The following is a 24,295-nucleotide window of genomic DNA, read 5'->3' as shown; positions in this document are numbered from 1 at the left end:
CATGAAAAACGCTGGACTGGAAGAAACACAAGCTGGAGTCAAGATTGCTGGGAGAAATATCAATAACCTCAGATATGCAGATGACACCACCCTTATGGCAGAAAGTGAAGAGGAGCTAAAAAGCCTCTTGATGAAAGTGAAAGAGGAGAGTGAAAAAGTTGGCCTAAAGCTCAACATTCAGAAAACGAAGATCATGGCATCCAGTCCCATCACTTCATGGGAAATAGATGGGGAAACAGTGGAAACAGTGTCAGACTTTATTTTTTTTGGGCTCCAAAATCACTGCAGATGGTGACTGCAGCCATGAAATTAAAAGATGCTTACTCCTTGGAAGAAAAGTTATGACCAACCTAGATAGCATATTCAAAACCAGAGACATTGCTTTGCCGACTAAGGTCCGTCTAGTCAAGGCTATGGTTTTTCCTGTGGTCATGTATGGATGTGAGAGTTGGACTGTGAAGAAGGCTGAGAGCCGAAGAATTGATGCTTTTGAACTGTGGTGTTGGAGAAGACTCTTGAGAGTCCCTTGGACTGCAAGGAGATCCAACCAGTCCATTCTGAAGGAGATCAGCCCTGGGATTTCTTTGGAAGGAATGATGCTAAAGCTGAAACTCCAGTACTTTGGCCACCTCATGCGAAGAGTTGACTCATTGGAAAAAGACTGTGATGCTGGGAGGGATTGGGGGCAGGAGGAGAAGGGGACGACAGAGGATGAGATGGCTGGATGGCATCACTGACTCGATGGACGTGAGTCTGAGTGAACTCCAGGAGTTGGTGATGGACAGGGAGGCCTGGCGTGCTGCGATTCATGGGGTCACAAAGAGTTGGACACGACTGAGCGACTGAACTGAACTGAAGCTGTACATCTTATTCACCTTTCCCCACTTCCTCTCACTAATGCCTCTTTTTCATCCCAGAATCTAATCCAGGAACCCATTCTATCATCACATCTCTGTGGTCTCCCACAGTCTGGGGGAATTCCTCAGGTTTCCTTGATCTTTCATGACCTTAATATTTGGGATGAGTACTGGTCATTGTTTTGCACAATGTCTCTCAATCTGGGTCTGTCAGATGATTAGACAGAAGGTATGTATTTTGGGCAAGAAAATCACAGAAGTGATGTTACATCTTCGTAGTCCATATCACTGATGCTGATTGTCATCATACATTACATCACCATAGTATATCTATGAACAAAGCCAGTGGAGGTGATGGAATGCCAGTTGAGCTATTTCAAATCCTGAAAAATGATGCTGTGAAAGTGCTGCACTCTATGTGCCAGCAAATTTGGAAAACTCAGTAGTGGCCACAGGACTGGAAAAGGTCAGTTTTCACTCCAATTCCAAAGAAAGGCAATGCCGAAGAATGGTCAAACTACTGCACAATTGCATTCATCTCACACACTAGTAAGTAATGCTCAAAATTCTCCAAGCCAGGCTTCAGCAATACGTGAACCGTGAACTTCCAGATGTTCAAGCTGGTATTAGAAAAGGCAGAGGAACCACAGATCAAATAGCAAACATTAGCTGGATCATCAAAAAAGCAAGAGAGTTCCAGAAAAACATCTATTTCTGCTTTATTGACTTATGCCAAAGCCTTTAACTGTGTGGATCACAATAAACTGTGGAAAATTCTGAAAGAGAGGGGAATACCAGACCACCTGACCTGCCTCTTGAGAAACCTGTATGCAGGTCAGGAAGCAACAGTTAGAACTGGACATGGAACAACAGACTAGTTCCAAGTAGGAAAAAGAGTATGTCAAGGCTGTATTGTCACCTTGCTTATTTAACTTGTATGCAGAGTACATCATGAGAAACGCTGGGCTGGAGGAAGCACAAGCTGGACTCAAGATTGCCAGGAGAAATATCAATAACCTCAGATATGCAGATGACACCACCCTTATGGCAGAAAGTGAAGAGGAACTAAAGAGCCTCTTGATGAAAGTGAAAGAGGAGAGTGAAAATGTCTTAAAGCTCAACATTCAGAAAACTAAGATCGTGGCATCTGGTCTCATCACTTCATGGGAAATAGATGGGGAAACAGTGGAAACAGTGACAGACTTTATTTTTCTGGGCTCCAAAATCACTGCAGATGGTGATTGCAGACATGAAATTGAAAGACGCTTACTCCTTGGAAGAAAAGTTATGACCAACCTAGACAGCATATTCAAAAGCAGAGATATCACTTTGTCAACAAAGGTCTGTCTAGTCAAGGCTATGGTTTTTCCAGTAGTCATATATGAATGTGAGATTTGGACTATAAAGAAAGCTGAGCACAGAAGAATTGGTACTTTTGAACTGTGGTGTTGGAGAAGACTCAAGAGTCCCTTGGATTGCAAGGAGATCCAACCAGTCCATCCTAAAGGAGATCAGACCTGGGTATTCATTGGAAGGACTGATGTTGAAACTGAAACTCCAATATTTTGGCCACTTGATGTGAAGAGATGACTCATTTGAGAAGACTCTGATGTTAGGAAAGATTGAAGGCAGGAGGAAAAGGGGACGGCAGAGGATGAGATGGTTAGATGGCATCACCAACTCAATGGACATGAGTTTGGGTAAACTCCGGGAGTTGGTGATGGACAGGGAGGCCTGGCATGCTGTGGTTCATGGGGTCGCAAAGAGTAGGACGCAACTGAGCAACTGAACTGAACTATCTTTTATTTTTCTTCTAACTCAACCAGTTAATGAAAACAACTCTATTAAGCATATATACATAAAATTGATATGTGAAAACTGTACAGTTTGCTCTCTCTATCCTTGGGTTTTGCACCTGTAAGTTTAATCCACTATGTCACTGATCCACAGTTGGTTAAATCCATGGATGCAGAACCTGTGGGTGTGGAAACCCGTGAAAACAGAAGGCCTTCTGTATTCATTGTATTCCTTTGCCATTTTATGTAAGGGATTTGCACATCAGTGGATTTGTCATCTGTGGGGGCTTCTGGAACCAAACTGCGGGGGGATGTCTGCACTGCAGTTAGAAATACGGACAAAATCATGCTGAAAAGTTTCCTGTTCCTCAAAAGGAAACTAAAGATCTTAGGAAATATTATTCATTCATCAGACGAACTTTCTAACCATTCAGTCTCTTGGAAAGCTGAATCTAAATGGTTGAAAGACAAGAGAATCAGAAAAGTTAGAGATCTGATTCAAACTTGTGTTCTAACTAATCAGATTCTTTGTCAGTTAAGAGTTGGTTTGTGGATTGGATCCCAGACATTAACCTCACTGCCTGGAACTGCAGACTCTAGGAAGAGGATGGGCCATGGAAGGAACATCTCAAAAGTCTCCTCTGGGACCTGGGCACCCCAGTTTCTATAAAGAGAGAGCCCCAGGCTCCATGACCTTTCACAAAGAAGGCACAAGCCAGGTTTTTGTCTCAGAACCAGATGTAGCAGAGAAACAAGTTAACAAAAGAAGGAAGCTACCCATCCTCAATGGATTTATTAATAAACAATAGGAGGAAGGAGTGATAAATATTGAAAAATAGCACAGTTGAGAAATAAACTTACAAAGTTCACAATTTTTCAGTCTTTTATATTTTATAAATATATAGTAATACATATTAATAACATATGTGTGTGTATGTGTGTGTTTAGTTGCTAAGCTGTGTCCTACTCTTTGTGACCCCCTGGACTGCAGCATGCCAGTCTTTCCTGTCCTTCACTATCTCCTAGAGTTTGCTCAAATTCATGTCCATTGAGCCAGTAATGCTATCTAACCATCTTATCCTCTGACACATAAATATGTTTAAAAGAGGTTTAAGCTGGTTAAACAACTCATCAAGATCCAGGTAATACTGCTTTTACTTTTCCCATCTGTATTTTATCTATCTTAGTTTCCAGTTGTAAGTGGCTAATGGTTTTGATTATCCAAATCTATATAGTAAGAATGTACACGTAGCGAACTCGTAATGACCTCCTCATTGGACTATTCTAAAAAAGGTCAATTATCAGTCTCCCAGTCTTGTCATAAACCATAATTTTAAGAGGGCTCCTCCAAGAATTATTGCAAAGTTACTGTAACAGGAACACAGTGAAACAGAAAAGTTAATCTCTTTCTGTATGTTTTGGTGCCCAAATCCCAGCCCCGATATGAATAATCACAAGTTTACTTTGGATCTACTTTTTAAAACCAAATTTGAATATCTACCTGAAAAATCCTTCCAAAACCTGCAGGCTGTTCCATCTGTATTTTCCCTTTTCCAGCTGACCCACACTGTGTCATGTGCTTCTCACAGATCTGACCTTTACTTAGCAAACCCCTCTTGGACCTTGTGAGATCTTAGTTTTCAATCTTCAGCACTGGGATTCCCAACCCGAAGCAGCAATGTATTGATATACAGTGTGTACCCTCTGTCCCTCATGTCTAAAGATCCCAGACAGGCACCAGCCTCACTTAGGACTGTCTCCACGGATTTTTCTTTTGGTTCAGTTGACATTCTGTAGTGTAATCTTGGGAGCAAACCCGTAGGGATTTATATGTTTACCTGAGAGGTATACAGTAAGCCTTTAGTAAATAAAGCAGGCATAATTACAAAAGCATAGCTTAAAAATTAAGTCATTCACTATTAATGGATAATTCAAACCAAATCAGCAAGTAGAGAGATTTGTTAAATCAATTTTCTGAAGTAGCCCTAAGAAAAGGTGACAGAATAAAATATAAAATTGATGTCTTTTGACTTCTTTTGTCTTCTACAGATTTGTGACTTTTTTCTACTAGATGAAGCACATTTTCCTAATAACCAGTACACTGGAGATTACTGCATTTTGGTTATCTTTGTAAAGAATCTTAAGGATTTAAAACTAAACAAGCATACTTAAAATACTATTGAGCCATTGTATAGAAAGTTCAAGTAATTCCCTGGTGGTCCAGTGGTTAGGACTTGGCACTTTAACAACAGGGACCTGGGAACGTTCCCTGTTCAGGGAACAAAGAAGGAGCAAGCCACTTGGCCAAGCCAAAAACAAAAAAGAAAGAAAGCCCATTCACTTTGTAAGAGTGTATTCTTTTTCATTTGTAGGTACATCAGTGATCTAAAGACAGTCCAAAGGCTGCTCTTCATCCTCTGAAGGAAAACCTGAGGTGTGTTCTTTATCTTCAAAATAAGGCACACACTTCTTAGCATGGTGTGGAGGACCCTTCAAGATCTCCAGAAGCAAGCAGAGCCCTCAACTCTGGTTCCTCCTCACCCCTCCCCCTTCCTCAGTCTATTACACAGCCTCACTAAATGAGCTGTCATTCCCAGAAAATGCCTCAGTCCTTTTATCTGGTACTTTACACAGCCTCAAATCCACTCCTCTCCATTCGCCAGGCCACCTCCCTTGCCTCCAGCCTGTTACCTCTCAGACATCCCTTTTCTCAGGTTGTCTGAGTTTCCTGGAGAACCCTCATAGACATGTCTGGGCTTCTCCTCTGGGAATCCGTATTTCTTGCTCACACTTCCTGAGCCTGGAAAAGGGCCTGTCACTTGCAGGCACCTGCCAGATCATGATGAATGAACCAAGGAAACTTCAAGTTCAGGTCCTGAGAAATAACTTGCTGAAACGTGTGGGGCTCACCTGCTTTCGCATCACATCTGTAGCCTGCATGATGTAGCGAGGAGGCAGTCCATGGCTTCTGGCCAGAATGATGGCCTGCTCCAGGGTCACACTCAGGGTGCACCTGTGGAAAAGCAAGGGCAGGTCAGACCTCACCAGTAACTGTTACTGCTCCAGGACAGCTGGGCTTACCGGTGAAAGGTGGAACAGTATGCCTCCTGGGAGAAGTACTCATTTTTCCCCGGGCATCTACCTCCCATGTACTCATGATGTACGCATGTTAATAAACTTCTGTTTGTTTTTCTCTTGTTAATCTGTCTTTATTACAGGAGTCTAGACAATGAACCATTTATTTTTCTATGTAGAATACCTGTTTAAAAATAGCTTTTAGAGGTACACTGCTGTGGTCCTAAATTTAGTATTTGCATTTAAAACAAACCCATCAGTTCAGTTCAGTTCAGTCACTCAGTCATGTCCGACTCTTCGCGACCCCATGAATCGCAGCACGCCAGGCCTCCCTGTCCATCACCATCTCCCGGAGTTCACTCAGACTCATGTCCATCGAGTCAGTGATGCCATCCAGCCATCTCATCCTCTGTCGTCCCCTTCTCCTCCTGCCCCCAATCCCTCCCAGCATCAGAGCCTTTCCAATGTGTCAACTCTTCGCATGAGGTGGCCAAAGTACTGGAGTTTCAGCTTTAGCATCATTCCTTCCAAAGAACACCCAGGGCTGATCTCCTTCAGAATGGACTGGTTGGATCTCCTTGTAGTCCAAGGGACTCTCAAGAACAAACCCATTATGATTTCTTTTTAGGAAGGAGCTTATACATAGAAAATTTAAGTAAATTTAAGTAATTTAATAAGCTTTCTTATCAGATATTAATCTTTACTGATGTTTCATGTACAAGGAAACAACTTGCTAGTACTCTTCACTCATGTCCACATTTTTATGGTTAATAGACTTATGCTGATTTATATATGATATTTTAGAAAAAAGTGAAATTAATATTCACTGAGGTCAGAATTTTTTTAAAAGGTATGTTTCTTGAACACAATCTTACAAGACTGTAAATTTTTGAATAGGAACTCTTAATGAGTTATTCAGCAATGTGATGCCCAGAACAGACTGAGAAAATTCACAATTTAGTCCTGAATTCAGTGATTGGCGAGCCCTGGTTCTCTTCTTTTCCTTTAAGGCCTTTGTTTCACTTCTTCCACATTTTTCTCTACAGCAACTCTTAGGGAGCTATGAACCCTCTATGTTTGCTCATATTTTCAAGTCTCTGAATTGTTTTATAGGGGTACTTTCTGCACACATTTCATAAAAATGCTACTTTTAGATGTTTGTCCTAACATCTATACTAGTGGCTTTTGTTTCATTTTTACATTGATTGATATTTATTGTTTTTCTGTACACTTTCACATTTACCTCCCTGTGGTTTGGTACTTTACATGTGCATTTTTCTAGATCTGTTTAGAATTTCCCACAAATTAAAGATCTACAGTGCAATTGCTTTTATGTGACAAATATCTAGGTCATTTATCCATGTTTGTGAGGCTATTCCACAGGAGCACAGGACACCTGTGTTTGTGAGGCTATTCCACAGGAGCCCAGAACACCTGGTAGGTTCAGATATTGATGAATTACGAGAAAGGAGAAAGGGACTTGAAACATTACTGCTGCAATTTTAGAAAGAATCTGACAAAACACAGCCATATTATTAGACGTAATTGTACTCTAGGGAGAAATATGATCAGTTCCATTGGCTGTTAAATGACGTGAAAAGCAGTTTTCTTATTAACATTACAGAGAACTCTTTAGCATTAAGAATACATATTCAGATGGGCTGAAGTTTTATAATTAGCCTCTATATTATAGTATGAGCTTCCTTGATGGCGCAGATAGTAAAGAATCTGCCCACAATGCAGGAGACCCATGTTCAGTCCTTGTGTCGGGAAGAAGCCCTGGAGATGGGGAGAAGGGATTGGATACACAGTCCAGGATATGATGTTTATAAATATTCAGTGTACAAGTTTGATAATAATATATAATTGTCCTTTTACATGTACCTCCATGCACATGCCAATGAAAGCCAAGAGCTATAATTGAGAGTTAATATTTAAAAAAGAATCAATTTTTACAAAGCATTTAATTATCAGCTTACTCAACATGCAACATAACCTTTTTCTCCTTCTTAAGGTCTCCTGTACTCCAATTTTAAGTCCTTATTGATCCTAACATTTTAATCAATAATGTTCATTACACCAGCCGAATGAAGCTAAGAAAAAAAATCTTTATCTTTTTCTCATCACACTGAAATATGTCTTTGCTTCCTGATAAAGGCTGACTTGCCCTCCTCAACTTATAACAAACACTCAGTTACTGTGGAGGACTTTCAACGGGCAGCTTGTATTATCCACTTTCTTAATCTTTTAAAACTGATTTATTTCTCTCTACATCAAGCTGTTGTAAACAGCAGTACAGCAGCAAATTATCTGCCAGAGACTTTAAAAGGCTTTACTGTAACTTCCCGATCAATCAACACGGGCAGTAACACGCTCTTGGGCAGGGTACCTCAAAGAGTCACATCTTTAGAACCAATCATGTGAGCGCATTCCTGTGTGCTAAGTCGTTTCAAGCATGTCTGACTCTGTGTGATCCTATGGACTGTAGCTGGCCAGGCTTCTCTGTCCAAGGGATTCTCCAGGCAAGAGTACTGGAATGGGCTGCCGTGCCTTTCTCCAAGAACCAATCACACACATCATCTAATAGAAAAATCTACCTTAAAAGTAATACATATGTTTTCTTTCATCAGCATGTCAAAACAGGATGCCTTTTCATACTAACCACTGAGTACCTTCCAGTGAGTTTCCAAGATTAATATGAAATTTTTAAAAGTGAAAAATTTTAAAACAGATAGGCAGGTCAATGTGGGAAACTTTGCCTATTTGATTCACAGTTTATTTATCCAATGGAAGTCTAGTTTTTCCATCACAGCATCACAGTTCCATTCTCATAACTAAGCATGTGTAAGAGCACCCAGCACTAAGCCCACAACTCTGTGGTCAATACACCATTATTCACCTCATAGCTTTTTGTCTTCTCTCACTATCTCAATCTGAATGTCAAATGGAAAAATTCAGCATTTGCAAGAAGCATTTTGATTCTGGCATTCTCTGAAATATTTCCGATCTAGAGTGGCACTTAGTTTTTCGATGATGCATAAACGTATACTCAGAGCTTGGCTTTACAAGAGAACACTAGATTTTATAGACCCTTGAGAGTCTGTCCTGCTCACTGGGCAAGAGAAAGAAGGAAGTAGACCAGAGGTGGGGAATCCTGAGCAAATCTCATTCCATATGAGATTCCTTGTCTGAATCTCCAATTTCCTTTCTTGAATTATCTCTGTTCACACATTAGGGAGTTAAAATATAAAAACATGCTAAGTCCCTTCAGTCATGTTCAACTCTTTGTGACTCTATGGACTGTAGCTCTCCAGGCTCTTCTGTCCTTGGGATTCTCCAGGCAAGAATGCCAGAGGGGTTTTCATGCCATCCTCCTGGGGATCTTCCTGACCCAAGGATCAATGGATTCTTTACCATAGTGCCACCTAGGAAGCCCAAAATGTAAATAAATCTAAATTTTTACTCCATCCTGGAAAACATGGGTTCTGAACTGTTCAGCTTCTTCTAGTTGCAATATCATTTTTTAAATGTAAACAATTCTTTCCCTGAGAATCACAAAAATGAAAAAATAAAGGCCACTACTTTAGAATTTGTCCTCCATAAAAAGGCAAATATAACATATACACTGAGGAAAGCTGTTTCATAATTTTCGTAATAAGACATCCAAGTAATAGCTCTGCTTAGGGCATACTCCTGAGAATGTGCACTTGACAGGGTTGTGAAATTATGCAGAAATTGTGCATTCCCCATAGAAAGAAAAAGGAGATGGTCAATACACCTGTGCATATAATGAATAAATCTTCTTGACATATTTCATATTAAAAATAGATCCACATCACTCAGAGATTTAGCATAGTTTTAATATGATAAATGTAAGCTATGGCCACTGGGTTCAATTAAATTTGAAAGGCACTTTGATTTAGTGATGCTATGGAAGAGTCACAAAGAGGTTCCTTTCTATTCATCTGTTCATTCAACAAATATTTTTGAGTGTCTACTTTCTACCTGTAAGTACCATTAAGTTCTGGCAGAAGCAGTACTATCAAGCTAAAAACGGTTGAATTTAATATTTTACTATTAAAAACTCTAAAACTTTATTAATGTTATTTAAGACACTTAAACATATATTAACTTTATTATTCTTAGTTAAGTACTTTAGTATTTCAAAATTTACTCATGATATTTAAAACATGGAGAAGCATGGACAAAGATATAAAATATATGCTAATACCTATTATACCAAAGTAGTGGAGTTATATGCATTTAAGAATAAATCTTAATTTACATGAAACTGAAAAAACAAGGTTGAGTTTCAGAGTCCTTTATTTATAGGATCCCTAGCAAACTGTTTACTTAGTCATATGCTCTTACAAATTTGCAAAAGTGAAATGTTTTGACTGCAAGTGTTTATGATTGTTGACTCTATGCATCTGTCATATTCTGGAATGTTCAAATGGCCATAGTTCTTTTTGGAACTGAGCGAAAGGGAGTTAGGGATGTGTTTGGCCTAGGTTTACTGGGACCGATGTATATGATTCAGGCTTCCCAGGGGGCACCAGTGGTAAAGAATCTGCCTGCAGTACAGGAGATGTAAAAGACACAGGTTCAGTCCCTGGGTGGAGAAGATCCCCTGAAGGAGGGCATGGCAACCCACTCCAGTATTCGTGCCTGGAGAATCGCATGGATGGAGGAGCCTGGTGGACAACAGTCCATAGGGTAGCAAAGAGTCAGAGGGGACTGAAGTGACTTAGCACGCATAGACGTGTGAATATGATTCAGTCACTTACAGTTAGGTTATTACAACATCCTGGTGTAGTAATGGACTCCAGAGTATTCTTACTGCCCACTGTATAGATTAGGGCTTCCCTTGTGGCTCAGTAAAGACTCCGCTGGTAAAGAATCCACCTGCAATGCGGGAGACCTGGGTTCAATCCCTGGGTTGGGAAGATCCCCTCGATAAGGGAATGGTACCCACTCCAATAATCTGGTCTAGAGAATTCCATGGACTGTATAGTTCATGGGGTCACAAGGAGTTGAACATGACTGAGCCAGTTTCACTTTCACTGTACAGATTCACCCAAGATTGAAAAGAAGGTGCAGGGCCCAAGGCGGTAATGCAATGTGTTCATATCCTGGGGTACCGAGGACTGTGTGTGGTGGAGAATAAGCAGGTTAGAAGGTTACAGAAACCAGAAGCTACTCTGTGGAATATTCTTCCATACATATGGTTCACGCACTACAGAACTTTCTCTAGATTTTCATATTTGATGACAATTTTTAAATTTAAAATAATGCTGATGTTGAAATGTGTGGTCAATTCTTCCGTAAGATTATGATGCTATTAATTATGACATTAATAATTACATGAAGTTCATGACAAACTTCCACCAATATCTCCTTTATAAATTGGGGTTTGGTTGAAGTAGAGTTTGCTGCTGCTGCTAAGTCGCTTCAGTCGTGTCCGACTCTGTGCGACCCCATAGACGGCAGCCCACCAGGCTCCCCTGTCCCTGGGATTCTCCAGGCAAGAACATTGGAGTGGGTTGCCATTTCCTTCTCCAATGCATGAAAGTGAAAAGTGAAAGTGAAGTCGCTCAGTCATGTCCAACTCTTCGTGACCCCATGGACTGCAGCCTACCAGGCTCCTCCGTCCGTGGGATTTTCCAGGCACGAGTACTGCCATGGGGTGCCATCGCCTTCTCTGGAAGTAGAGTTTACCTGACTATAATTTGGCACATGTTTCATATGAGTCTGTTATTTTCACTCAAATGCTTTTCCCAACTGATCCTAGAACACGAGATATCAATTTTGTGTGTCAAACTATAGAGTTTAGGGTCAGAAAAAGCACGTGAAATGGCAGTCCTATTTCTTGATGCCCGGGGTCCACAATGATCGACAAACCTCCCCCTCAACTGGAGAGACAAAGCTCAGCTCCCTAAATTGGTTTAAATGCACCATATTACATTTCAACCATGTATTAACTTGTATCTATTTATACTCTATTTGGTTCATTTTTGAGACTTCAATTCTTATGTGAAGCAAGTTATGTGTTAATCTTTGTTTTTTAATACATTAATTTTTTAAGATGACTCAGGACATCTTTAATAAATTAGATAAAAAGATTCTCCAAATCCAAGAACCATCTATGTATTTGGGCATTTAGCCAAATCACAGATAAAAAACCAGTTTTACTCAAATTACATTTTAAACCTCCAGAGCTCTAAAGCCACATTTAATGTTGACTCAATTTATACTGAACAAGGAAGCCCATCTCTGAAGGGTTGAAGTGCATCAAATTGAACACTTGGGGAGATGCGTCATCCCTTTTGGACCACAAGGGTGATGCAGTAACTCACAGTGAAACTGACATAGCAAACCAAAACAACGTGACATTTACGGCTTTGAGCTGTGGATTTATTTGCTGGCTTTCAGAATGTTCACAGTCGGGACCTCTAACGCTTTGTTTGGCAGCTAATCATTATATTGTTCTCTCTTGGGGTAGTCCCAAACTTTGTCATTACTAGTGGAGCAGGATCCTTCAGATAGTTATAAACCGACATGTTAAATAAAAACTATGAAAAACTAGTGCAATGAAGATCTCTGAATTTGTAGCCACAAAAATTTGCCTTAAACTCACATTATGTAGATGTTGAAGTTGAAAAAAAAACTTAAAGTGTAATTAAAAAGAGAAAAATGCACTCTTTAGCGAAGTATATTTTGCATTTATTTCTCCATATTTTAAACATTGAAGCTGAGTATAAATATTGGTGCTAGTGGTAAACAATCCATCTGCCAATGCAGGAGATGTAAGAGACTCAGGTTTGATCCCTGGGTTGGGAAGATCCCCTGGAGAAGGAAATGGCACCCCACTCCAGGATTCTTGCTATGAGAATGCCATGGACAGAGGAGCCTGACAGGCTACAGTCCACGGGGTCACAAAGAGTCGGACACGACTGACCGTCTGAGCACTTCAATTAGCTAAATATTTCAATACTTACTCAGTATTTATTCAAAATTTCACTTGGAATAATTTGCATTAATATAAAGGTTAATTTGATTTTGTGCTATATAAGTGTGTGTGTGTGTGTGTGTTTGCTTAGTCATGTCTGACTCTTTGCAGCCCCATGGACTATAGCCCTCCAGGCTCCTCTGTCCATGGAATTTTCCAGGCAAGAATACTGGAGTGGGTTGCCATTTTCTCTTCCAGAGGATCTTCCTGACCCAGGGGAGGAACCTGAGCCTCCTCCATCGGTTAATGGATTCTTTACCACTAGCACCAACTGAGAAGCCCTGGGAAGCTAAATAAATACAAAGTGAAATAAATATTTAACCATTCTGAAATCAGCGAGGTTAGCCCCAATGTAGAACTGCACCCAATGATAACAGTCTTGATTTTGTTTTTTAGCTCTGGACTTTCATGTGTATTGCCTCATTTTCACCATCTTTTCTGTGATGCTGCCTTTGGTCATGAGAATAAGAGGGAAAAAAATTCCCTTAGGTCAAATACATGGCTCAGAGTCTATGTATAAGAACAGTCTAAAGAATCTATTATTTGATAATATTATTACGTGAACTATATGTCTTTATATAATTATAGCCATTTATATTTAAAATCACAATGATTTAGATCTTAAAACATAAAATCATTTCCCTTATTCTATGAAAGGCTTCTTTTCCCCTCCTTTAATTAAAAGCCAGGTCCATTATTCTTGTTCAAGTGACTGTCACTAATAAGTTATTAGGAATCTAATCAGCTGTGACTCTTCAGGATCCTTTACTAAGTTGAAGTTACCTGGGCAGCATTCAAGTTTTGGAGAGGATAATAATGACTATCCCAATCCCAAGAGAAGGTGAAATAGGTGAAATAAGCTGAAACAGTAGCTATGACTACTACTTGCCTACCACTCTTTCATTTCCAGAAGTTTTTTATGACAGGTGGAAGATCCTGCGACCCCCTGGTTTTATGCACTTGCATCATCTGAACCTAGGAAGCCTAAGGCAAACTAGTTTCAACAATCTTTGACTAAAGGCACATTTCTCCCTGGTGAAGATAATGTAAGTGATTCTGCTAACTTTCCACATGTTTTTATACTTCGTGCTTGTGCTTTTCTCATGATCCCAATTTATTCAGCCATTAAAAACTAAAAACAGGGACTTGCCTGGTGCTCCAGTGGTTAAGAATCTGCCTTCCAACGCAGAGCATGTGGGTTCAATCCCTGGTCGAGGAACTAAGATCCCACATGCCTTGGGGCAACTAAGCCCGCATGAAACTACTGAGCCTACATGCTGAAACTAGAGAGAAGCCTGTGAGCCACATGGAAAGATCCTGCAAGCCACAACTAAGACTCAACAGAGCCAATAATAGTAATAATAATAATAAATAAAAAAGCAGTTGGAGGATATAGATGAGTTAGAGATTCTCCATTAACATTCTCTTATTTAATCTCAATCTTAAAATTCCTGAAATGTGCTACAAAGTTACTATAATTTAAGGTGTCCAGTGAGTTAGTTCTTAGACACACTGTTTAAAAGACATTACAGTAATGGGTATATTAAGTATGGTGCAATCCAAGATTCTCATATTTACTAATTTTTAAATATTAATGTAAGTGCCAGCATTTAAAGAAATAAGAAAGTTGTTAGAAGAAATAAGATGTAGGAATTATTTAATTCCTTAAAGGTGTATGAGCAATATTTGTAGTGTCTTCAACCTTCTCATTTTTGTAAAGCCTTCCCAGAGTGGGTGTGGTCAAGATTAACATTATTGTTTTCCTATAACCTTTCTCTAGTTATTTAAGATGACCCATTGTTTCACCTCCAGATTATGTTATAAGCTCCCAAGCCATTCAAACCAAACTCATCAATTATGAGATAAATGTACTAAGGTATCTACTCTAGTATCTTTCATGCTTGTCAATTTCACAATTCTTTTTAAAAATGTTTGTTTGATTGCATTTATTGAAATATTGATCTATTTTGAGTTTAATTTTCCTATTTATTTCTGGCTGCACTGGGTCTTTATTGCTGCACATGGGCTTTCTCTAGCTGTGCAAGCGGGCTTCTCATTGTGGTGGCCTCTCTCGTTGCAGAGCATGGACTCTAGGCACACTAGCTTCAGCCGTTGTGGCTCACAGGCTCAGCTGCCCTGTGGCATGTGGGAAATCCCGGACCAGGGATTGAACCCATGTCCTCTGAACTGGCAGGCAGATTCTTACCCCCTGGACCACCAGGGAAGTCCACTTCATATTTCTAACTGTCTCTCAAGTCTCTCCACTTGAGCTGCACTGCTAGTATCATCTCTTGCCGAGACTGATGTAACCTCACTCTGACTCCTTTTATCTTGTCTCTTCCTACTATTCTTCAGAGGTGATCTTTTACAAATGCAGGTGAAAAGGCAGACATTTCAATGGCTTTCCATTTGGTAACCTGAAACACAAAGTCGTCACAATATGGTCTCTGGTTTTCCTTACTTCTAGTCCACGCTTCAACTCTACCGTTCACAGTACCCTGAAGTCACCTCCTTCCATGGTTCGTGTATGCTGCTCCTCACTGATGCCCTGGTTTGGGTCATATATCATACCTCTGGTCATGCTCTATTATACTTGTTTGAAAGGTGTAGGGATGAAGAATATGGGCATTAGAGGCAAACCCCCAGGGTTGGAGCTTGAATTTGCTGAAGATTCTGTGACTTTGGGCACATTACATAAGTTTCTAAAACTCTGTTTTCTCACCTGTAAATTGACTTTAAGAATAGCATACACCTCAGAGTGCTGTTTTGAGAATTACATAAAATAATTCACGTCTCATATATATATAGCATGTAGTATATTCTCAACAAATGTTAGCACCTTTCATTAATATTACTGTCACTTCCACCACAAATAGGCCAGACTAGTGCCTGTATTAATTGCAACCTTCCTAGAACTAGTATACTTCCTGGGATTAAGTAAGCATTCAATAAACAATTATTGAAAAAAATTACATGAATTCCTAATGTGTTCCAACAGTATTACAGGTAACTCCTAAAAGATGCAATTAATTTCTTTATACTCTACATTGGCCATCTATTTGTTCAAGAAATGTTCACTTACTAAATAAACTTGGTACAGTCATAACTGAATTGTAGAGACAATAAATTTTAGTAAAAAACCAATCACAGATTCCCTTAGAATTTCTAAACGTGATATAGCTTTTCTTTCATCAGCAACGACTTGCATTTCCCTTTTTCTGGATTGAACCACTGCTCCTACCATGGCTTCTGATGAGCAATTCTGGATGGGTTTTGGTAATGCGAGGAAATCACACATTATACTATATTGATTTATTAGCCTTACATCAATTCTATTAATTATCATTATTCTCTCATCAAAATGGTCCATTTACAATGTACCAATATTTTCCAGGTTCAGAAGACAATGGTTGGGACCCTAGCAGAATCAGTTATTTTATATTGTCAAAATGACACGTGACATATGCTTCATCTCTCCTGTAGTTTCAAAAGCATGTGTCTATTTCTTTGAGTCACTTCACTGGAAAAAAAAAACAAACCACCAATCTTTTGGCTCTCTTTCTCCTATTGTACATATGAGAACTGGTGCCACACAATATGGCTGACTGGCTTCCCAATGTGGTCCCCTCATCTAGACCTCAGACTGTCAAGTGCCAGGAGAGCAAGGACATCTTACATCCCTGGTTTGGGGCGGCACAGAGCATGCCCTGTAGCAATGCTCCATAAACAGCTACTCCCTCCCTCCATGAATGACTTGCAAACAAATGCTAGTGCCTGATTCTTTGCAAGTCCTAATGCCTGTCTCTGTTTTAACATATACTCTTGGTTTTGTCTCAAGGGAAGAAGACTTCCCATCCCTGAATTCAAGGGGATTCAGTTCTGCTGTTCTTGAAGGACTTTCTATAAGCTATCAATGGAGGATTCTAAAAATAAGCTGTAATAGGATCCACTGTTTTGTGTATTCCACTTTCAAAAGATCAGAGGAGTGAGCTCATATTTTTCATACACATCTGTCATGCTACTGTGACTCATCACTGATTCTTCCAGCTTTATTGAGAACTGACATATAACACTGTGCTGGTTAAGGTGTACATATTGATTTGATACACTTACATGATGTAAAATGCTTACCACTGTAGAGTTAACTAATACCTCCATCGTATCACATTAATTGTTTTTTTTGTGGTGAGAATATTTAATACCTACTCCCTTAGCAACCACTGATTTCATTTTAGACACAAGGTTTCCCCTACTTTAGTAGGTATGATCTAGTCTGTTTTCTAACTATGGTGCTGGAGAAAACTCTTGACAGTCCCTTGGACAGCAAAGATATCAAACCAGTCAACCCTAAAGGAAATCAACCCTGAACATTCATTGGAAGGAATGATGCTGAAGCTGAAATGCTGATACTTTGTCCACTTTATGTGAAGAGCCGACTCACTGAAAAAGATCCTAATGCTGGGAAAGATTGAAGGCAAAAGGGGAATGGGTCAGCAGAGGATGAGATGGTTAGATAGCATCGCCAACTCAATGGACATGCTGCTACTGCTGCTAAGTCACTTCAGTCGTGTCCGACTCTGTGTGACCCCACAGACGGCAGCCCACCAGGCTCCCCTGTCCCTGGGATTCTTCAGGCAAGAACACTGGAGTGGGTTGCCATTTCCTTCTCCAATGCATAAAAGTGAAAAGTGAAAGTGAAGTCGCTCAGTCATGTCTGACTCTGAGCGACCCCATGGACTGCAGCCTACCAAGCTCCTCCATCCAGGCAAGAGTACTGAAGTGGGGTGCCATTGCCTTCTCCTCAATGGACATGAATTTGAGTAAACTCCAGAAGATAGTGGAGGACAGAGAAGCCTGGTGTGCTGTAGCCCATGAGGTGGCAAAGAGTCAGACATGACTTAGCAACTGAACAATAACAACAAAATTATCTAGTCAATTGCATTTCATATTTCTATCTCTGAAGTGAGAAGATGGATTCATTATTAGAAACAGAGATTAAGACAGAAACAATTGAGTGTACACTATTGCCAGGTCCTTCCCTAGATGCTTTCACATATATCGCTCACTTAATTCTCATGTCATCTTTTTCAAAAAGAAATTATTATTTCCATTACACCACTAAGTCTCTAAGAGACCAGGTGATATAATCATGGTCACACAGCAAGCAACAGGATTCAAAACCAGTTTCTGATTCAAAATCGAGGACTGCGTCCATTATACAAAAATCACATCACAAAGATCATTGCATTTAGAGACTCTCAGCTCCCCAGATGCATAATTCAACAGTCCCAATCTTGGTCTCAGCATTTATATGCTCAGTGCATCATTCAGGCAGATACTAACGCGGCCAGCCCAAACCACTTCACCATGAATGTGGACCTCCTCGTACTGAAATGTGTTCATGATTAAGAAGGAACTAGCTTCACAGATTGCTGAACAATTATATTGCCTGTAAATCAATCAAGTAGTAAAAATAAACTGAAAGAAGATCGCGTTCCTTCTCTACTACAGATTTGTATTTTTCTATATGAAATGTACTGTTCTGTGTAAGGCATGTTCATTCCTGCAGGAATCTCATTTATTCTGGCTTCTAATTACTTTTAACTACTGAGCACAGGGCACCACTGTGAAAAGTCTATCGACAACCAGAAGGAAGCACCCGATTGAAGAAACTAATTGTTTAATGTTTCAGGGTGTTATTTTCCCTGCTTCTTTTTATTATACTTCACACCGAGGAAGAACTATACATCAGAGGGTTAAGGCATTATGTTACACAGCAATCAATCCTGAAGTGACTAGTTTGGTTCAACACATGCAGAGTGCCTGCAAAATTAATATGCAAAGCCCACTGCAGATCTATTGATCCTTCCCACCTTGGTCACCCTGAGCACTGTGTTTGTGACAAATGAAAAGCTTAAGAAAATTGCCACCAGTCAGCAGGGATTCAAAAACCCAACACCTCTGTCCTTTTCCCCTTATAACAGAGGAGGCACTTTTCTTTATGAAAAAAGTAAATATTTTTAAATGTGAAAAACAGGCAAACAGCTATTTGTTTTAAAGATTAAATAATATACTTACAGACATATGTGTGTGCATATGCTCAGCTGTATATGACTCACAGGTGATCCCACGGACTGGAGCCTGCCAGACTTCCCTGCTCATGGGATACTCCAGGCAAGAATACTGGAGTGGGTCGCCATGCCCTCCTCCAGGGGATCCTTCCCACCCAGGAACCCAATCTGCATCTCTTACGTCTACTGCATTGGCAGGCAGTTTCTTTACCACTAGCTCCACCTGGGAAGCCCATTCAACATTATTATTCGACTCTTGTCAAATAGGCAGTGCTCATGAAATCTTCTGTACCAACTCCTATGGTTCACAGTCTGAGAGCTGAAAGACAAGGGGTTAATGAATATTTGAAAGGAAAGCAGAGAGATGGCAGGCGGAGGGTGGCACCATAGAAAACCACTGAACAGAATGGAGAAGCAGCGGGCAACAGCTGGAAAGAGATCCTGGCAGCAGAAGCAGAGCCAAATTGAATACTCTGGCTCACTCCATATATCTTAAGGCAAAAAAGCAATCGTGTTTAAAGGGCACATTTTCAGCACTGCACAGAGAATTAGCCATGAAATTCCCATTAAAGATAATAGGACTTTTCTATTGCAACTTTCAGTACATTCTCAGAAAGTTCTCAATGTCTATCTTTAAACCTAGGCTTCAAAATCAACCGCCAGGCATACACATTCCATAGCCCTCATTCCCATCTCATCAAGCACATTAAGGCATGTTCTACTCTGACATGGTTCGTTGCTGTGGTGAGCAGAGAAGCAATTATGGACCTTTGGGGGACGAGTAACTGAGCACTTGGCCATAGTAGGCGGTGTTTGCTAGGCTGAAAATGTACATGAATATGAAGCATCTGTGGGTAAGGTAGGACCTTCATGACCACAGCCACCAGGCTTGAACCTGCTTCTCTGCATTTAAAATGATCCAGCCTGGGACCCTTTCTCCAGTTGATTTCACTTTTGTTTTGGTTTTATTTTTGGAATTTAACCGAATAGGTGAGGACCCTAATCCTGGCTACCCAAAGGCTACCCAAAGGTCCTCAACACTCCCTCTCTAGTCCATCTGTTTTGGCTACTGGACTTTTGTCCTCAGTTCTTGCAGGTTTTTTGATGACACCAACGCTTAACGGGTGTGCAGTATATGATTTTGGAGAAGGCAATGGTACCCCACTCCAGTACTCTTGCCTGGAAAATCCCATGGACCGAGGAGCCTGGTGGGCTGCAGTCCATGGGGTCGCCAAGAGTCGGACACGACTGAGCGCCTTCACTTTCACTTTTCACTTTCATGCATTGGAGAAGGAAATGGCAACCCACTCCAGTGTTCTTGCCTGGAGAATCCCAGGGACGGGGGAGCCCGGTGGGCTGCCGTCTATGGGGTCGCACAGAGTTGGACACGACTGAAGTGACTTAGCAGTAGCAGTAGCAGTATATGATTTTCATCTGTTGCCCCCATCCTTTGACAGGATAATTGTTTTCTTTTTGACCTGTTTATGCAAGATACTAAGCAGAACTTTGCTTGAATATTTTTCATTCCTTTCTTGTAGATCCTACAGTGCTTTATTCTGAGGCTCTTGGGTGTACAGGGGACTGGTGGTAGAGAATCAAGGAATCTTAATACTTTTAACACACTCCTTGGTGATCTTTTCTCACCTTCCACAGTTGCCAGCTGAGTCTTCTGTTATTACACTTCTGTGTCTGTTCCTGGAATACCTCTTCTCTGCTCCTAACACCTAAAGCATGTTCCCAGAAAACTCTTAGTACTGTTTTTCCATTACCCTTTGAGATATACTTGATTATTTACTGTTATTATACCCCCTTGTACTCACATACAACTTTAGTCCTTGCTGAGTATGAATCCATCAAAGGACATCCCTATATAGGTACAGCTTCCCAGGTAGCACAGTTGTAAAGAATCTGCCTGCCAATGCAGGAGACTCAAGAGACACGGGTTTAATCCCTGAGCTGGGAAGATCCCCTGGAGGAGGAAATGGCAACCCATTCCAGTATTCTTGCCTGGAAAATCCCATGGATAGAATAGAGCCTGGCGGACTACAGTCCATGGAGTCACAAACAGTTCAGACATGATGGAGCGCGCACACACACACAGGTACACCATGAACATCTAAAACTCAACATGTTATAGTTTAACGCAACATCTGTCTCCACAATCCCCTCATTTCAAATGCATATCTTCCCCACCCCCACCACAGCAGCCTCCCTTCCCTCAGTCATTCCACGCTGATGTTAACTGCAAATTGGCACTTTCCATGGGCACTTGCCATCTACCTCTAAAAGGATTAAATCATGTGCTAATGTGACTTAGCAGCAGCAGCAGCAATGCAGCTGCTGACTTTCAACATCCCTTGAAAGGAGTTCAGGGGGAAAGCAGAAATGAGACACTCTGCTTGGGAGGAAAAACTGGCAGGACGGGTCTTCAGATAGACGTTTTCAGGAGCTGATTTTATGAGCCCAATTCGTGTATCTCCTTATATCTAGAAAAGCACTGAAATCCTTCATGGTGATGGCTGTTCTTCATGACTAGCAGAACCTTCTGGAAAAATATGTGCTTGGTTGCATGTATTCCCCCTTAACCAAAACCTTATATATACTGGCCTCCCCGGCAGCTTCCGTAGAGCAGTTTCTCAGAGCTATCTGAGGTAGTCTTCCAGGCTGCAGTCCTCATTTTGCCCCAGATAAAACTTAATTTGCAACTCCCATGTTGAGCATTTTTTAAAGTCTACACTGGAATAGTCAGCATCTCTCTCCCCTGTTCTCTACTCCTCACCCGTTACCCAGTTCTGTGTACTGCCGTTCCATACTTCTCACGTCTTTTCCCTTCTAACTCTGTGCCCAGGCCTTAGTTTTGGACCTCATCATGTGGCAGAAGTCCTGTAAAATCCTGGCTGTCTCCCTGCCTCCCTCCTTGTCCCACTGCAGACCACGGTACTGCTCTTCATTTAAAAAATAATTTTCAAGTATCTAACCATGTTGTTCTTTTGCTAAAAGTCCTTCACTGGCTTCTCAGAGTCTCTGGGAGGGAGTCCCCAGCTCTTAACTCAGTAGGCAGGGCATTCCACGCTCCAATTCCTATCTTTCCTGCTCCTTTTCTCTCCCAGGATGGCTTCTTCCTCATTTCACTGTCCAGAAATAGCAAACTCTTTACTGTGACCTTCAGCCCCTTCCTATGCTTTCACACCCCTCAGCATTATATTTTCATACCATTCCTTTACAGGGAAATGTCCTCCTCCATTCTGTCACCTGGTAAACACTATCCATGCTTTAAAACCTGTAACAGGTGTTACATTACATTCTTCCTGCTTAAAAGGATTGAAATCTCACGTCTCAGTATTCCTCCAGAGGATTAGATGGCCTAGTGCCCACTTGAAATTAACATCATAGAGGCAGAAACTGCTGCTTCCTCCCATCAGCTGCCTTCACATCACCTGCTCTCCTGCTTCAGGTCACACAGAAAAAGAGGCAATTCTGAAAGTGCTGGCCAATGAAACATCTATATTGGTGAGACACCCATACTTCTTCCCTCCTCTGGAGGATGGAAAATTTGGCTTATGACAGTTATTAGAGCACTCATAAAACCACTAGCCATGACATCCTCAGGAATACATCTTAGAGAATGACTGGAACTTTGTTTTTTATATAATTTTGCAGGTTCAGGGAAAAAAATAGCTTCAGTTTCTTTCAAATAAAATCTGCAGAATCATGCCCTGTTTAACACTGTAATTTAAAGTTGATTCTACACTTGTCACTTTCAAATAGCTCAGTTTCAGAAATTTAAATACTTAAATTTTACTAGTTAAATAGAAAAATTGGGTTTGGCAAAATCTGATGAAATATCACTTATAATTATGTATTTAGATTATTTTCTCAAGATATGTTTAATGTACCTAGAATTTTCCAATTTTAATGATAGAAGGTAATAAGGTATAAGCTCTGACTTTATAAGTATTGACATTAAAGCTTGCCTAGCCAACAACACATGATTACTGGCAGTCTGAGCTAGAAACCACTACAATAAGAAGTGACTCATAATTACTGTTTTATTCTTCTTTCACAGTAATCTAATGAAAGTGATGAACATTTTTCAATAGAATAATTTAATGTACTAATTTATTAAGATTTCTATCAACTGCAAAGAAAAATTCAGGAAAAAAAAACATATATCCAAATCTAGTCACCTCTTCGGGGAAAGAACTTTAGTAAGAGATAATGGAAAAAGGTTAAAGAATAAAACTTCTATCATGTTTGAGATATTTGATATAATTCTAAGAGAATAAATTTACTTATCTGGTTGCTTAAATTAGCATAAACTGTAGAGTTTTACTTGCCTACTTTAAACTTAGTATAATTTGAAGATCTGGGTTTACTTTTCTTTTTTCTCCCCTAGCTTTCAACAGAAGTATAATTAACAAATCTCATATAAATTTAAAGTATGCAACTTGGTGATTTGATATACACATACATTGTAAGATATTCTTCACAATTAAGCTAATTAATGCATTGTCACCTCACATTGTTACCATAATCTTTGTTGTTGTTTTTTTCTTTCCTCTTTTGGTGGTAAAAGCACTTAAGATCCTAGCAAATGTCAAGAATATAATACAATATTAAGTATATTCACATTGTTATGTCAGATCTCCAGAATTAGTCATCTTGTATAGCTGAAACTTTGTACCCCTTGACCAATGTTCTGCTCCTTTAAGTTTGCCAGAGTAAGTAAGATGTATATTTATAGCATAAGTAAGATATACTTTGTCTTTCTCCCAGAGCCCTATTATTATAGCATTTTATTTTTTCCCTTCTAAAGATTGGTACACAATTTTATATTTTCACTTTTTTTTTGGTATAATTCATTAATGATTTTACTAAATATTAACAAATGGGAAAAGTTGCATTGGCCATAATCAAATTATAACTGTTAAAGAAAAATAATCTAAACTGCAGCCATATCTAATGACAATTTTAAATATCACTACTCACTGCTACTATCACTCATTGCTGCTACTATCCTTATACAAAATAAGTGCTTTATACTAGCATATTTTATTTTATTTTATTTTTTTTATACTAGCATATTTTAGATTCCTAACTATAAGCGCATAATTTTAGGACTTCTTATTGGGAATGTACAGGATCCTGGCATCATGAGTTACCAGTTTCTTCTGTTCTAGTTAGCCATCTTTCTGGAGATTAAAAATTCAAGTATTTCCACTATTCTCATTACTAAAATTTCCAACGCAGTTTTGGACAAAAAATAAGTGGATACAATTTCAAAACTACATTTGCTTATAGCAATCACTTACTTTTTCCCTCCCATGCCTAGAATTTAACCTACATACAGAAATCCCCAGAGTAAATCTACTCCTGTGTTTGATGCTTTTTGTTGCAGCTTCATCATCTTCTCTGTTAGGACTCTGATCACCTATGCCAGGTTACCTTGAGTGCTCCACTTTTTATAAGAGTCTGCATTCCTTACCC

At 39.9% G+C, this 24,295-nt stretch overlaps 1 protein-coding gene across 1 annotated transcript in view; it reads right to left on the bottom strand.

Moving 5' to 3' along the window:
• PREX2 (phosphatidylinositol-3,4,5-trisphosphate dependent Rac exchange factor 2) overlaps nucleotides 1–24,295 on the bottom strand; it is a 294,556-nt gene that overhangs the window by 9,975 nt on the left and 260,286 nt on the right. Inside the window, exon 38 of the mRNA XM_068983504.1 lies at nucleotides 5,564–5,666. Coding sequence (XP_068839605.1) covers nucleotides 5,564–5,666 — 103 coding nt within the window. The remainder of the gene's footprint in view (nucleotides 1–5,563; nucleotides 5,667–24,295) is intronic.

The sequence above is a fragment of the Capricornis sumatraensis genome, chromosome 11 (assembly GCF_032405125.1).
Source record: "Capricornis sumatraensis isolate serow.1 chromosome 11, serow.2, whole genome shotgun sequence".
Taxonomy (NCBI): domain Eukaryota; kingdom Metazoa; phylum Chordata; class Mammalia; order Artiodactyla; family Bovidae; genus Capricornis; species Capricornis sumatraensis.
This window is presented reverse-complemented; position numbering and strand designations above follow the sequence as displayed.